Source organism: Gobius niger, assembly GCF_951799975.1.
Source record: "Gobius niger genome assembly, chromosome: 20".
In the NCBI taxonomy this organism is placed as follows: domain Eukaryota; kingdom Metazoa; phylum Chordata; class Actinopteri; order Gobiiformes; family Gobiidae; genus Gobius; species Gobius niger.
Window position 1 is genome coordinate 9,698,868 of NC_136871.1, and position 17,141 is coordinate 9,716,008.

Consider the following 17,141-nt stretch of genomic DNA (forward strand, 5'->3'; position numbering starts at 1 on the left):
GGTGACAGCTTTCAACAAAACTCCAGCCTTGTCGTTATAGTGGTCATCTGCCCGCGCTGCACAAAAGTGGGACTCCACATGTGACAGCGCGGGACATCGAACACGTTTGTCATAAATAACTGTTTGGCCGCGCGCCTTTGTTCCGTAGGTGTGACCCCCGAGGCACTGACATGGCCGTGTGATAAGGAGCAGGAGTGACTGACCCGCGTGGGCCCTGCCTCCTCTGCTGACATCACCGCTCCTCGCTGCTGGTCGCCTGGAGAGTCCCACACCAGCAGCACCAGCAGCAGCAGCAGCAGCACCTCCATCAGGCACTGTAGGAGAGTGTCCCGCTGTGACCGAGGGGCGATGCGTTCACGCCATTCATTCTCTTGACGCGCACTCAGGACACGACCGCACTCGCGCCGGGACCGTTTTCTGAGAAGGAGCGACGGCGGCTGGGAAACAAGGATGACAGAGGAAAGCAGAGGCAAGCGAAGGAAACAAGCCAACCCCAGGAGAAACCGAGGTAAGAGGCGCGCGGCGCAGCGAAGAAAGTTTACAGGAGTTTTGGAAAGTGGCGATGACGAAAGAGCGCAGAACACAGAACGAAGATGTGTTTTTATAATGGGGAATTATTGTAAACGGGACTCACATAGCCGCCTTATAAGCTTTATTCTGCTGTAGGGCATTTTCTTTTTCCTTGTGATTTGGCTTTTAAATGCCTCGCAGCTAAGAACCGTTATCTTTGGTCATGTGGCCTCTACATGACACAGGCCACCGCGGTGAAGTCTCACAAAGGTGCGACGCTATTTCTAAAAAATCCCATGACTTTAAAGCATCAAATGTCACCTTTATCTAACATGTTTCATTCTGTGTAATGTGGCAAACTATTATTATTGTTGGGGGGGATCATTTGGCGAAGTCCACATGTTTTCTCTTATTTATAAAAAACAGACCTCTGCAACTTTACTTTCATTTATTTCAAAATGCTGAGGTTAATTTTCTTTGAGTGTCCAGTTCCCTCTTTCTAATAGTTTCATGCTGAGCCCTGCACTGACGGGGCACCTTTTGAGAGAACCTGTATATTCAAGTAGCACTTCTGCATCTTGCTCGCACACAATTTACCACTTGTGTGTGTTTTATTTTGGCGCTTAAGCTCGTCCACCAAATTGCAAATGATTAATTATGAAGTGAGAACTCCTCCACCGTGCACAAACATGTATGTAACAAAAGCAAACCTTTGTCAGTCTATTGTATATCATATTTTTTGCACCCTTGGCAACTTAGTAAATGTCCAACAATATTTCAGACTCTGTGAGTACGTGTCATTTATGCAGCGTACTGCAACAATCCTCTGAAATAGTGTGAGCCATGAATTGTGTGTTGTTGCGCACATGACGTGTGAAAAGGCTATACATTTTTAGATGTTGTCAGTTATCATCTTGAAGGCACTTCCTAAAACAGCCCACAGAGGAACTTGTCGTCTTACTCTGGCCTTAAGGAGATACAGTAAAAGGCCACAGGTGGTACAGATCTATTGCAGTGCATCTCAAAAACTTTGGTAACACATTTAAGATGGGTGTTTTTCTGGTTTAAATAGTAGTAATAGTAGTATCTTAGACATACCGGTAATTTAGTCCAGTTTAGATCAGCTTTACAGACTTTTAAGATCTGGTTTCTTCCTGATCTTGGTCCGCGTCTGCTGGTTCTTGGACAGTCGAACGTTCTATAACGTCGCACTTGATGTGAAAGCTGGAGAGCCTCTGATCTGGTGAATTACTTGAAGGTGCTGCGCAAACATAAACCTCAGCAATGACACGCTCCTCGTGCAAAGAGACGGCTCTAAACATTTATCCTCCAGTGCCACTGATGTTAAAGTCAGATGCTGCAAGTCTTCAATTAGCCACCGTCGCTTTTACAACCACTGATTAAACTTTGCAACCATTTGTATACCGCTGCAAATCCCGAAATTAAAATGCCCTTAGCTGCAAAACAAAGAGGGTTAGGGATAATGCCGATCATGTGCCGGCGAGTTTGCATTTGAAAGCAATTGTCAAAGGGGACTGAATAGGTTTTCTCATATTGACACAGAGGATATTTTGTCTCGAGGAGCGGAGCAAACACAAATCCACTAACCCCTGGCTTTCATTTCCAGGAGCCTTCGCAAACCACACAGCCGGCGTGTTTACTTGTCATCTGCCAAGCAACTGCCACTAAACTATTTGAAAAAAAGAGAAAAAAAAGAAAAAGGGCGATCGGAGTTTTGTATATAGCGTATTAGTTTGCGGCGAGTGTTTCCTCATTTTCTTTGTGAGCGAGGTGTGGCGGCCCCCCGAGTGTCCACCACCACCGCCGCCACTTACACACTTCTCTCACCTTTTTTACACTGTCAAGTAGCAGTTTGTCGAGCGTCTCAAACCTATTTCACAAATCAACGGTGTCGCGCCGCTGTGAAAGCTATCAGCAAAAAAAAAAAAGGGGCACACTCACTGACAGGGACGTGCCACTTATCAGGCCAACGGCAATGACAAGGCTCCGAGCACCCAGGAGAGATTAGCTTTGTGTCGCTTTTTTTTGTGCAAATCTTTCGGAGGGGGTTGAATCTGACGGACACAATGCTGAATGCGTTATCAAGACTGCAGCTTAAGCTTTTGGCAGGATACAACTTTTTCTTTTTTCTTTTTTTTTACCTCAACAGGATTTTTCTTCAGTTTTTTTGTATATAGGTAACAGACCACTGAGCAGAAACAAGACTGCAAAGTGTAAGGATGTTGAGGATACATAAATCAATAGGATCAATAATATGTCATTGATGTTTGGCAGTAAAAGTCATTCATGGTGGAAAGTAAAGTAAAAAGTCAGTTACAATTAGTAAAAAGTGGAAAATTATTTATATCTGTCGGTGTCTATACTTTCTACTTGACTACTTTTGTTATAACTAGATTAAAAGCTGCTACAGTATTTTTTCAGTTGTAGTTAAAACACATTTTTGCAGCGACATCTCTGTGGACATGTAGTTGTAAACTTTTCCTTAAAGCCACACCGCGTAGAATTTTACCCAATAAATAAAATTGAAATGCAAGCATTTTATTTTATGACAGATATTTTCCTCATTGAAAAATACCTCATAAATGTACAAACAAACATTTATGAAGCTTACCCCTCCTAAGATATGACTGTAAGCTTTACCGGGAGTGGGGACGTCTCCTGCTCCATGGAGATGTGTAGAATTTGAGATTTTAACAGGTTAGGTCCTCATCCAAATCCATTCTTTGATTACACACTGCAGTAATAGCATTGAGCTGGTCATTAGGAGCATGTGTTGTTTTGCCGGTAACAGTATAGTCCAAAATGTTGCACAATGTACCTTTAAAGGCACACTGTGTAACATTTTGGACTATACCATCTGTACAAAACATGCTTCTAATGACCAGCTCGGGCAAAAAAAATGCTATTTTTGCAGTGGGTGATCAAAGAATGGATTTGGATGAGGACCTAACCTGCTCAAATTTTGCTGACTTTGGTGACTTTGAGATGGAGACGCACCCACTCCCGGTAAAGTTACAGTCATGTCTTAGGAAAGCTGAGCCGCTCACAGCAAAGGCTCATGTTTGTTTGTTCATTTATGAGGTATTTTTCAATGTCATAAAATAAATGCCTGTATTTCAATTTTAATTTTGGGTTAAAATTCTACACGGTGTGGCTTTAATCAGAAATTAAAGGTTAAATATATGATCTGAGTGAGTAAATTGAGTTCAGTTTATCGCTTTTGTGCACTGTGCCTGTAACTAATTGGGATGCTTGAAATTCATTAGGGAAGTTCGGAATGAGTTTGGACCACAGCTAACTATTTAAACTTTTGATGCTCCCACTTTCACTGGGAATAACAACTAAAAGCATTGGGCCTTAAAGTTAATCCTGTTCTCCTGAATCTGCACTTTTACTTGAATAGTTTGAGCACGTCTTCCACCACTGAATGTAATGTTCTCCAAAGGCAGAAATGTGGATTTCTCCCCCGACAGCCGCCTCCCGATGTGTGTGTGGTCTTTTCAAAGTCCTTCCAAGTAATTGTGATCATTCTTTTTGGTTTTTTTGCCAGTATTACACTGAAATCTGTAAACATTCATCGATATTTTTGACCTTTCCGGAGGTTTTGCGGGTTTAACGGCACTTGAATCTTTAGTGCATTCATCGATTTGTCTCACCTCTTGCCGGCATAATTGCATTTCTGTGCATTGCCAAAACACACAAGAGGGTTTCTTTGTTCCTTTTCACATTTAATAGACTCAGATTGCCTCCTGTCCCGGCTGTAAGTGTGGGATGTGCTACTGTCTGTGACTCCTGGTCAAACTAAACGATACAAAGACACAATACAACAATTTCACAAACATATTCTGGATGTGATTCTTCTCTTCTCTCAAACATCAGTGGGCCTGTTTAAAATGTGCCCTATGAAAGAGACTTTAAACCGTCTATATCGCAATGCTTTTCAGAAAAAATGCAAATAGGCGCATTCCCAAAATCATGCAGCGGTGTTTATTCCGTTTTATTCAAGTTTTACAGAAGGGAAAACATTTCTTGCTTATGCTTCCTGCCCTAATAAAACTGATATGAAGCTTCAGGTCTGCAAGCAATTTCTGGAGCATACCAACGGCCAGCACTGCGGCAATATTAGTAGAAAAATAAACAAATGAGTCATAATAAAACTAAACGAAAACCATCTTGACAAACGATAAGCGCACAACAAAAGTTTTTTAGCTTGAGTCGGTTCGTCCCAAACGGAGCAGTTTTTTTTTCGATTCGCGACCTTATCTCACAGGTGCAGCGGGCTGATTAGGCTCAACCTAAAAATGCCCCGCACATGAGTGACACTTCCTGCTGAATCTTGTGGTCACTCACTGTCATCTCTCTCGTGGCGTGAGTGCAGGAAATGCCAGGTCACTTTTAAGATAGGTTGTGCGCTCACGTGACGAAACTATAGTTCAGTATACAGTAATGTCGAAACAAAAAAAAAAGGATGATCCACGTTTGGCACTCATTTGGGTTCCGTCGACATGCGGTTGCTACCCTGTGACATCACCAGGCCAAAAACGGCACATGTTTTCACCTCCTTTATTGTTGATGTGTCTATTATTACTCGGGCTATCTACAGGAAACATCGACAAGCACAAACTTCAATTTCTTCTTTCTGTCCACATGAATTAAGGTGATTTTTTTCCACCTACAATAGCATTAAAAAGTGGAGAAACAGCATGAATATGGCAAAGCAAATGTAATCCCTAACATAGACCGATAAGGTATATTGGCCCCTGCCCCCCATCTGAAATGCTGACATCCGACTCTAGAGTATCATGAACCTTTTTCTATTGGAAAGTCGTCCCGTCAAGCTCAGGCTAAAGTTCTCATTCTAAAATCTGCCAACCCCGTGCTCTAAATGAACATATTGCCACCAGGTGCGCCCCGAGCCAAAGGAAATCGCATTTAGATACAGAGTTTGATCGCCCTTGTCATTTATTTGATGTGCTCGCTTTGTGTTTGCTGTTGCTTCCAAACTCTTGGCACCTCAAGCAGAACGGCACTCCTCATTGGGACGGACCGTGGCGCTGGAGTCGGGCCCATTGCGTTTCAGAGCCGCATTCATAAACATGCAGTCACATTATGTTTTCGGTGATCAGCCCTTTTGTCGAGTCGATGTGCCTTTCTCCCCTTCTCCGTGTTTCGCTCTTTCTGCGTGTTCTTCTTTTTTCAAGTGCCAATTTATTTAAACTCCTTTCCCCCTTTCTTCTTTCTCCTTCATTGATTTCCAAACCCCAGTCTTTGTATGCAGCTGGGGCCCAGCTGTGTGTCGGTGACTGTGTGCGCGAACATGTGTGTGTTTGTGTGGCTTTTTCTGGCACGCTGCTGCCACAGTGAGCGGAGCACACTGTACACAAAAGACTTGAACGGCACAAACCAGAAAGAGAGAGGGATAGAAGAGGAAGAAGAAGGGGGTATCATGGATTGGACTTGCATGCTTGTACTGTCGAGAGAAGTCAAGGGGCGGGGCGTCCCGGTTCAGTGGCAGATGTGACAGGGAAGAGGGTGGTAGTGATGGGATTTGTGGCTCTTAAATGGGAGCCGAATCTTTGAGATCTGTTCATTTGAAAGAGCGATTCGAAAGACTCTTTTTAGGGCTGAACAATCTATCGAAATGATCATATTCATCCGTAACACAAGAGCCATAATATATCGCAAAATCACTGAAAGTCTCCCATCAGACTGAGACTCAGCCAAACACAAACAATGCACTGAACTTATAAATGTGCAAAAGTTCAGTTTTATTTACTATCTTTCTATTTTAGTTTCATTTTATCCTTGCCTTGACCTGAATTTTGAAGACAAATGACTTATGATATGTTTTTTAACTGAAAATTGAAAGAAAAGAAAATGTAACTGTTTGGAAGAGTATTATAACACTACTATATCAATATTGCTCAAGTTTTTCCAAGTTTTCATGGTCCATTCATTTAAACAAGTCATTCAAAAGACTGATTTGTATATATTGATTTATATTCCAGAGGCCAGCAACCAATTAAAAGGGTTTGTTTAAAATCCCTCACTTCAGAGTTGTCCGTAAACTTTGTGCCCAAATCATTTTTAGCTTTCACTCGTGCTGCCCTCTCTGCTGCCGCGCTGTTTCTGCAACATCTGCTTAAAGTCGCATTAAGAAACGTCTCTTTTTCACTGCTGAGACCCGCTTGAGCCGTGGATCATGATAAAAAGCCATTCGAAAGATCCGATCCGGTGTCGAACGTCACGTCGCTGGAGGGTGGGGACCGCGAGACAGCTATGAACAGCCCTGGCTCCACAGTTTATTAGCGGGACTCTTCAAGGGGCTCAGTGCAGGCGTCAGAAGCAGCGGGTGGGAGTGTCCCGCGAGAAGAATGGATGAGAGAGGTGGGGAACTGATGTGGCTGACAGGCTGGAGACAGTTTTCTTTTTTTTTCAGCGTGAGAATGCTAGACATTGATGCGTTCGGAGCGGAGAGGAGACAGCGGGACGGGTGACATGGAGAAGAGTGTCCTGATTGGTTCCCACAGCTCACATGTTGAGCAGCGCTAACGGGGAATCCCTCCTTGAAGATCCCTTTTAGTGAGCCCACATGTTTATGCCATTATTGCCCCTTCGGATGTTTCATGTGCAGACAGTGGGGCAGGCCAATGGCTTATTGCGGCACATTTGGACTCGGCGGTTGCCGCACTGTCAGGGGAATGATTCGGAAAGTTTCTGCGGTGCCGTTGCAGGAGTGGGACAATATGAGGAGGCTCCCGGTTGTTAACCTCTCCATGAGACCATTTGGAATTGCAATTTTGTTTTTCAATATTAAAAATTACACCTACACCCGTTCAGGCCGTCCACAAAGGGAAAAGAATCATCAGACCGGATTCATATGAGCTGTGACAAATTTACTTTTGGGTTAGACGCCGCAGTGTTGAGGAAAGCCAGATTTCTGACCGACAAATTGAATTTCTCTGTAGGGTTTAAGCCTAGGATTTGAGCGAGGTTTATAACAGTAACCACATTATTTTTTCATTTAATCCCTTTCTTCTATTAGCAAATATGTCAATATTTCAGGACTCCGTGCGATATGAATCAAAGATCTCCAACCAGTAGCTCAGGAGCTCAATACCACAGTGGGAGGAAAAAGTATGTGAACCCTTTGGAATTTCTCCTGTGAATGTTTACATGTTATGGCCATTAAAAATATGATGACACGTAATTGTTTGGGTGGTATTAGTTTAAGCAGACACTGTTTACTCAATCTTGTGATTTTAATAAAAAATAATACCTCATTTTATGACCAATATAGGCAGAAATGTAACAGCTTCCAAAGGGTTCACACATTTTCCTTCCACTGTATATTCTATGAAACAGAAAGTCATTTTGTAACATCATTTTGGCAACTAACTGTGCGTGGTGAACTCCTTTTCAGACACATAGTTGACGAATAACACTACAAAAACTGAACCGCGGGTTTAAATGAAGTGACAATGCGAATCTTGTTTTGAGATTTCCTGATCAGACCGAGTTCACTTTGCTAGTTCAAGGACATTTCTCACTGGTTCTGAGGTCATCCAGCTCGAGATAAGAAAGCGACCAATGGGAGAAGCGCAATTTTCTTACCACATTGACAGATAAATCAACCTGAAATAAAGACAAAATGTATTGAAATGAGTCAGAAAATGTTAACTAGTCAAAACAACTCACATTTGAATTGGTACGCTCAATTTGAGACTAATCTAGATTCATTTTTTGGAGTGAATTAGCTCCCTGCCATATTTGTTAGGTAGAAGTAGCTTACAAGGGAAAATAAAGCTGAAGACCCCTGCTGCAGAAGCACAATAGTAAGCACTAGACTAGACTGCTCTATTCTAATTTGTCACACGTCTTCAGATCTGCGAGATAAGGCACATTTAGTGTATGTTTCACACCTTGACCGACAACTGTATTTTGGCAACTTCTCACTTACGCATAAGCATTTCTATTCACGAGAAGTCATTCTGATAGAAAGCATTGCGTGCCATAGTAGAGATGGGCATTGTGTTTTGATTACGAAAACTACAAATCTGTCTCGCTGGGGATCGATCATGCATGAAACCCGCTCACACTGCAGTTTACACCTCTTCAAAACATGTTCTCAAACACATGTGATTCCTGTATGAGTTCAGCAATTCATTATTTCAGTCATATCTCAAATGCGAACGCTCTCGGACATGTTCAAAGACAAGTCCATCTTCATTCGGACCGTTTTGAAGGGTCGTTATTATCATATCCCCTGTCATTTCTTTGGCACAGATACAAACTCTTCTTCCTAATTGTAGATCTTCCCTTTAGCCCCGGCGTTGTGCTAATATGCTGCACATGTGTGACGGCAGAGAGCGCTTTTCAACCCATCCAGATAGAGCGGCTTCTTCAATTTATAGATATGTGCTTTTTTTTTTTTTATCGCTCCTCATTGTCAGTGTGGAGAGGCCGCTTCAGCTGTCATGTATTACAAGGCCCAGACGGGTGGCAGGGAGGAGGAGAGATAAGAGCAGAGGGGAGATGCCAGTGTTTGCCCTCAGACGACAGAGCCACAGTCAAAGGTGGAACATTGGTGTTTGCAGACAGCCTAGTGTGAGGTCGAGCTTACTTAATTGTACTGCATCGTATGGTATGGATCAAAGACATGCACAGATAAAAAATTAAGTGTAAAAGGTTCTCATAATCTACTTTAGGGCTGCCAATTGTAAATGTGTCTTGCTGACGTGTAAACAAGCAGCAACCTCGCACTGTCTTGATACAGCTAAGTTTTTTGCCTTTTCTGCGAACTGCATTTGTTTTAATGGATGAATTTTTTGTACTGCAGAGTAGGGCTTAAAAGATATATCGTTATCGTATTGATGTCGAGATATGAACATTCAAAAGATAGAAATCGAATAAGCAATATATAAACGATAAGGATTTTCATCAATCAAACTGCACTGTTTTGTATTATGATTTTATTTTTCTGAAAAGCGCTTAGTTTTCACCTAACCCATAGTTATATCGTATCGATATTGGGATATCTGGCATGGATATCCAGAAATAAAATGTTGTCCATATCGTTCAGCCCGACTGCAGAGAGCCCATAATTGTCCTGAAAAAATAAGATTTTTAAAAGTAAACGGCGAGCTTATGAGCTAAAGACATTTGAGCACAGTGGAGGCACCACAAGAGGCGCTACAGGAAACAAAAACGGGGACAAACGATCCGCACAAGACTCACAGCTAAGCCACACATGCCTCCTAGTGTTCTGGCTAATGGACGTTCACTGGAGAATAAAACAGATTAACTGCTAAACTCGTCCCAGAAGATGGTGAAAGACTGTTGTGGAGCGGAGGGAGCTGCGCAGGAGGAAGAGGAAGGAGGTGGTTGAGGAGCTGAACAGTGCAGGACACCACGCTTTGAAACAGGGACAAACCCAGGAGTCGCTGCACCGTTTCAGAGGATCAGAGGAACACTGAAGGCAGGTTTCCTCCCGAGGCTACGGTTTCCCGAACCTCCAAAAACACAGTGGCAGCGCGGCTCAGTGGCAGCGGCTCAGGACTAACACATGAACACTATTTCGTTGTGCGCTTGTACAATGACAAATAAAGCTTTTACTTACTTACTCACAATATGATTTATTCTCAATTAAATCAAAATGACTACCTTAATGGCAAAAACAAATCACAAAGGCTGCCATTATTCCGTGCAATATTCTGTACAAACAACATAATCTTCTGTCTTTTTGGGAATTTAATTATCAGGTATGTACTAGCCCTGCAGTTTATAACAACTCTACTACAGTGGTTCTCAAATGTGGATGGCTGAACTATTTAAATTGGTCGTGGGAATTGTCAAAAATCATTGATACATTGCATAAACAGATTTCAAATGAACGTCAAGACAGCTCTGTGAGGAATTTATATATAGATTGATATGTGTTCAACAGGGCCAAGCGGCATAATGTTTTGATTATCAGCTGACGGTAGTACTTTTATTTCAGTTGTGGATTGTTACGGCATGTTCAAGGTGGGTTTCGAATAGGGGAGCACATCCTGTTCAATTCCTTTTTATTGATTAAACCCTTTACCCTTGCCTGCATCTCTTAATACAACACATTTCATATGAACAAGAGCTTTTTTTCAGAATCTATAATGAATCAGAAAAGTAGAATCACTTTGAAGGTTCATTTGGTCAGACACTATAGGATCCTAATGTAGACGCAACAAATTACTAAGCTTAAAACATGTAGACTAGACTCTGTATATTCACATGATCCTTTTATAACTTCATGTTTTAGTCTTCTCTCATACACAAGAGCAATTGACTTGGTTTGTCTGTAATTTGTTTACATGGTGTGAAAATGGACGTTTCAGTTTGAGGCACTGTAGGGAGGGATAGTCCGTTATTCTGTCCAAAATGATAAAAGGGGCAGCTGAATCATGGGTTCACCGGTTCAAGTCCAACTTTTTTTTTTTTTTTTTTGATTAGTCTTAAACACCACCTGAACCAAGCACATTTTCTCCAGTTTGGCTTTACCCAAATGTTTTTTTTTTAAATTATTTTTTAACCTTTATTTAACCAGGAAGTCCCTTGAGATAAATCTCTCTTTCCGATGGAGACCTAATCTAGAAGCTTCTTGAAAAAGAAACGGTCAAAATAGCAACAGAAATGAGACAAAAACAAGGATGAAAATGCAACAAAAACATGACAAAAAAGCCACAAAAATGCAACAAAAAAGTAAAAAAAAAAAAAAAGGCAAAAAATGCAACAAAAAAGTGACCAAAAAAAGAGATGAATACGTGGCAAAAATGTTACAACAACGCTCGGAAAAAGCTCAACTTAGATGAGTCCTGTAGGTCTGAGCTTTCAAATGAGGCGCTACGCTGGCCTACAGGCTGTAACTTTTTAGATTTGGGTAAAGATGAACTGGAGAAAATGCCCTCTGTTATGGTGGGAGTTAAGAGGATATGATTAACAGACCGTATTGTATTAAAAAATAAAAGGTGTAGCATAGAAATCTCCCACTCCACCATTCGACTGGTCAAAAACACATCTTTCAATACAAAAACACAAGTAGAGCTATACTTGAACTACATTAACTGTGTCTCAGTCAGGATTATCGTTGTATTAAGGGTTATGTATTCATCTATTGCTTCACCTTTTGCTCAAAGGGGATCCACACCATTTACATGCTCCGATACACTTGATAAATGGCAGTTTTGGCTAAAGTGGCCAACACAAACACTCAGGAGGGCTTAACTTGATTCATAGGCTTGAAAGATCACACTGGGAGCATTTGCAGGCAGCTCCCCTCGGCCTGTACCTGCGATCACCTGGTACCACCTCGACGTGCCCCGCACATCCCACGGCCGAACTATTTACCTGGGAGGGACTGAACGCATTCCTCAGCGCTATCTTGTATCTCTCTCTGTCTTCAACAAACGCACTCGACCTCACGTGTGAAAAAAGCATCCTCGACTTCGATGCTGTTGCTCAGAGATGTTACAATGTCGTATCGCTCTGATTTTACATATACGATAAGCCGACATGTATCTTAAAACGGATGCATTTTGCGTATCGAAGGAAGCGGTTCAAACGCACTTAAGGTCATAGACGCACATCTCCGTCATTTATCAGGCCAGTGCAATCTGATAGATGCACTTATCTGCTGCTCTCTCAAAGGTTTCTCATGTTAGGTGGCAGGTTAGCGTGCGTTTAAGGCTTGTTTTTGCACGAACACTTTTTTGTGAGGGACAGAATTGGTGAGAAATAGACAGTTTTGACCTTAATTTAACCAGGTGAGTCCCTCTGAGATTTCAGAATCTCATCGTCAGGGCAGTCTTGGTCCACTGTGGAGCATAGTTTTGTAGTGTTAGGAGAAAGTGGAGCACCCACAGGAGGAGAACATGCTAACTCCACAGAGAAAGACTCCACCTGGTCCAGGACTGAGCTCTCACTGTGAGGCTCAACAGTTGGAGTGACTGTGGCTTATAGGTCATCATATCTTTTGTATTTAAAGGCACTATACCTCTTTTATTTTCTAGTAGTGGAATGAAATCCGTTTGCCCTCCTTTAGTACATTGTAAACTCAGACATTTGTAGGGAAAAACATTGTGCATCAAATTATAAAGCATTTGTATCAATTTTATGAATGTGCAGGCTGGTTTTCTAGCATTTCTGTGAAAGTGACCCTGAAACGTGACCCTGCAAATTGTGAAATGTGCCCATAAAGTTGAATTGTGATGCTACAAATATGTTAGGAAAGTTAGAAAAGTTTGGACTACAAATAACATTTTCATTTCATTCATTCAAAAAAATCTGGTATAGTGCCTTTAAGTTTTTTAGAAAGCTGGCACCATCTGTTATGCAATACTAGGAAGGTTTCCTCTGGGTGCTCCGGTTTCCCCACCACCAGGAAGACTAGCCATTGTCAAGGGCAATGGCTAATGGAGATCTTAATAAACAAACCACCAAAACATGTACAATAGGCCTGGCTCCACATCAGGAAATGGGCCCCTGAGCGCTCGCTGACACTGGTAGCTCACTTCTCCTACAGGTCAGTAAGGATGGGTGATGCAGAGAACAAATTTCCCTACAGGGATGAATAAAGTATGACTTAACTTAACTGATACTATAGTGACAGTTACTACTATTGTTTGAGCTTAGACGAGTTGATACGTACCTGTCTGGTCTTTGTGCCGTGGAAGAGCGTGGTCGTCTCCAACTTCACCCCCGTTTGGAGCTATAGGAATATGCTGGGAGAGGCTGAACAACATCATTGGTCATTTTGCATGACTGAGGGCACACACAAAGATCAGACAGGTACACATCAACTCGTCTAAGCTCCGGTAAGAACATATCTCAGTATGGAAAAACGGTGGCCTTTAACCCCCGCCTTTCTCCAGTTCAGCTGCAGGTTACATAGGCCAGAGTAATGCCTCATTTCAAAACTAAGACCTACAAATGTCATAATGGATCTTTGTCCTCGCATTGCGTTTTTTTTCCATTGCTTTTTTGTTGCAGTTCTGTCAGTTTTTTTTGCCACATCTTCATCGCTTTTTGTCACTTTTTCTATTCCTCATTTGTTGTATTTTCGTCACACATTTTTGTCACTTCTTCGCCACTTTTTTGTCATGTTTTTGTCGCTCTTTTGTTGCATTTTGATCCTAGTTTTCGTCTAATTATTGACACTTTTTTCAAGAAGCTTTTAGAATTGAATTGAAAAAAGTATGTGTTCGGTTCAGGTTTAAAGGTTAAAAAAGATCCAACACAAACATTCTTAAAGTCAATGAACTCCAAATACACAAAACGTTTTGGCTGTGTGGTATCACTTTACAATCCCCTCTAATACTTACATTGCGAGCCCTCAGCGGTCCCCGTCCCCCTGGTTGGGACACACCGGTTTCGACCTGCTTTATTGGTTCACGTTCAGTCATGGTTTAGTGGGTGGCGCTCGTCATTATAACATACTATTTCAAAACTAGACCCCCATGGACGTACACTATACAAGGACCGTGACGTCGCCCGGCATGGCGCAGCCGGGGCCCCACCCTGGAGCCAGACCTGGGGTTGGGGCCCGAACGCGAGCGTCTGGTGGCCGGGTCTCTGCCCACGGGGCCCGGCCGGGCCCAGCCCGAAGGGACGACGTGGGCCCGCCCTCCTGTGGACCCACCACCCGCAGAGGGATCCGTAGGGGTCGGGTGCGGAGAGGACTGGGTGGCAGTCGAGGCCGGGTGCCTCGACGACCTGGTCCACATGCACAGCTTCTGGCGTTCGGGACATGGAACGTCACCTCGCTGGGGGGGAAGGAGCCTGAGCTTGTGCGGGAGGTGGAGAGATACCGACTAGATATAGTCGGGCTCACCTCCACGCACAGCTTGGGTTCCGGATCCCAACTCCTGGAGAGAGGCTGGACTCTCCATTTTTCTGGAGTTGCCCGCGGGGAGAGGCGGCGGGCTGGGGTGGGTTTGCTCATATCCCCCCAGCTCAGCCGCCACGTGTTGGAGTTCACCCCGGTGGACGAGAGGGTCGCGTCCCTACGCCTTCGGGTCGGGGACAGGTCTCTCACCGTTGTTTCGGCCTACGGGCCCAACATCGGTGCAGAGTACCCGGCCTTCTTGGAGTCCCTGGGAGGGGTACTAGATAGTGCTCCGACTGGGGACTCCATTGTTCTGCTGGGGGACTTCAACGCCCATGTGGGTAACGACAGTGAGACCTGGGAGGGGGTGATTGGGAAGAACGGCCTCCCCGATCTGAACCCGAGTGGTGTTCTGTTGTTGGACTTCTGTGCTAGTCACAGTTTGTCCATAACGAACACCATGTTCGAGCACAAGGGTGTCCATAAGTGCACGTGGCACCAGGACACCCTAGGCAGGAGGTCGATGATCGACTTTGTAGTTGTGTCATCTGACCTCCGGCCGCGTGTCTCGGACACTCGGGTGAAGAGAGGGGCTGAGCTGTCAACCGATCACCACCTGGTGGTGAGCTGGATCCGCTGGCAGGGGAGGAAGCCGGTCAGACCTGGCAGGCCCAAGCGTGTTGTGAGGGTCTGCTGGGAACGTCTGGTGGATCCCTCTGTCAGTGGGGTCTTCAACTCCCACCTCCGGAAGAGCTTCACCCAGATTCCGGGGGAGGCGGGGGACATGGAGTCAGAGTGGACTCTGTTCTCCTCCTCCATTGTCGATGCGGCTGCTCGTAGTTGTGGCCGTAAGGTCTCTGGTGCCTGTCGCGGCGGCAATCCCCGAACCCGGTGGTGGCGCCCGGAAGTAAGGGATGCCGTCAAGCTGAAGAAGGAGTCCTACCTGGCCTTGTTGGCTTGTGGGACTCCTGAGGCAGCTGAGAGGTACCGGCAGGCCAAGCGTGCTGCGGCTCGTGCGGTTGCGGAGGCAAAAACTCGGGTCTGGGAGGAGTTCGGGGAGGCCATGGAGGAAGACTATCGGTCGGCCTCGAAGAGATTCTGGCAAACCATCCGGCGCCTCAGGAGGGGGAAGCAGTGCTTCACCAACACTGTGTACAGTGCGGGTGGGGGGCTGCTGACCTCGACTGGGGATGTCGTCGGGCGGTGGAAGGAGTACTTCGAGGACCTCCTCAATCCCGTCGTCACGTCTTCCAATGAGGAAGCAGAGGCTGAGGACTCGGGGGTGGGCTCGCCCATCACCGGGGCTGAAGTCACCAAGGTGGTGAGAAAGCTCCTTGGTGGCAGGGCTCCGGGGGTGGATGAGATTCGCCCTGAGTACCTTAAGTCTCTGGATGTTGTAGGACTGTCTTGGCTGACACGTCTCTGCAACATCGCGTGGCGGTCGGGGACAGTGCCTCTGGATTGGCAGACCGGGGTGGTGGTCCCTCTCTTTAAAAAGGGGGATCGGAGGGTGTGTTCCAATTACAGAGGAATCACCCTCCTTAGCCTCCCCGGTAAGGTCTATTCCGGGGTGCTGGAGAGGAGGATCCGGCCGATAGTTGAACCTCGGATCCAGGAGGAACAATGCGGTTTTCGTCCTGGTCGTGGCACACTGGACCAACTCTATACCCTTCATCGGGTACTCGAGGGTTCGTGGGAGTTCGCCCAACCAGTCCACATGTGTTTTGTGGATCTGGAGAAAGCGTTCGACCGCGTCCCTCGTGGTGCCCTGTGGGGGGTGCTCCGGGAGTATGGGGTCCGGGGCCCTCTGCTAAGGGCTGTCCGTTCCCTGTATGACCGCAGCAGGAGCTTGGTTCGCATTGCCGGCAGTAAGTCAGACCTGTTCCCGGTGCGTGTTGGTCTCCGCCAGGGCTGCCCTTTGTCACCGGTTCTGTTCATTACTTTTATGGACAGAATTTCTAGGCGCAGCCAGGGGCCGGAGGGTGTCCGGTTTGGGAGCCTCAGAGTCTCATCTCTGCTGTTTGCGGACGATGTTGTTCTGATGGCTTCAACGAACCAGGACCTTCAGCACGCACTGGGGCGGTTTGCAGCCGAGTGTGTAGCGGCCGGGATGAGGATCAGCACCTCCAAATCCGAGGCCATGGTTCTCCACCGGAAAAAGGTGGCTTCCCCTCTGCAGGTCGGTGGGGAGTCCTTGCCTCAAGTGGAGGAGTTCAAGTATCTCGGGGTCTTGTTCACGAGTGAGGGACGGATGGAGCGTGAGATCGATAGACGGATCGGTGCGGCGTCAGCAGTGATGCGGTCGCTGTATCGGTCTGTCGTGGTGAAGAGGGAGCTGAGTCGGGGGGCAAAGCTCTCGATTTACCGATCGATCTACGTTCCCACCCTCACCTATGGTCATGAGATTTGGGTAATGACCGAAAGGACAAGATCGCGAATACAAGCGGCCGAAATGAGTTTCCTTCGCAGGGTGGCTGGGCGCACCCTCCGAGATCGGGTGAGGAGCTCAGTTACCCGGGAGGAGCTCAGAGTAGAGTCGCTGCTCCTTCACGTCGAAAGGAGCCAGCTGAGGTGGCTCGGGCATCTGTTTCGGATGCCTCCTGGTCGCCTCCCGCGGGAGGTGTTCCAGGCATGTCCTAGTGGGACAAGGCCTCGTGGAAGGCCCAGGACACGGTGGTGGGACTATGTCTCCGAGCTGGCCTGGTGTCGCCTCGGGGTCCCCCCAGAACAGCTGGAGGAGGTGTGTGTGGAT

The 17,141-nt window shown here is 45.5% G+C and overlaps 1 protein-coding gene across 1 annotated transcript in view; it reads left to right on the forward strand.

Moving 5' to 3' along the window:
* The first annotated feature begins 345 nt into the window (after positions 1–345).
* Positions 346–17,141, forward strand: part of LOC306980028 (zinc finger E-box-binding homeobox 2) — a 40,779-nt gene continuing 23,983 nt past the window's right edge. The window contains exon 1 of the mRNA XM_079579239.1: positions 346–508. Coding sequence (XP_079435365.1) covers positions 451–508 — 58 coding nt within the window. The 5' untranslated portion in view covers positions 346–450. The remainder of the gene's footprint in view (positions 509–17,141) is intronic.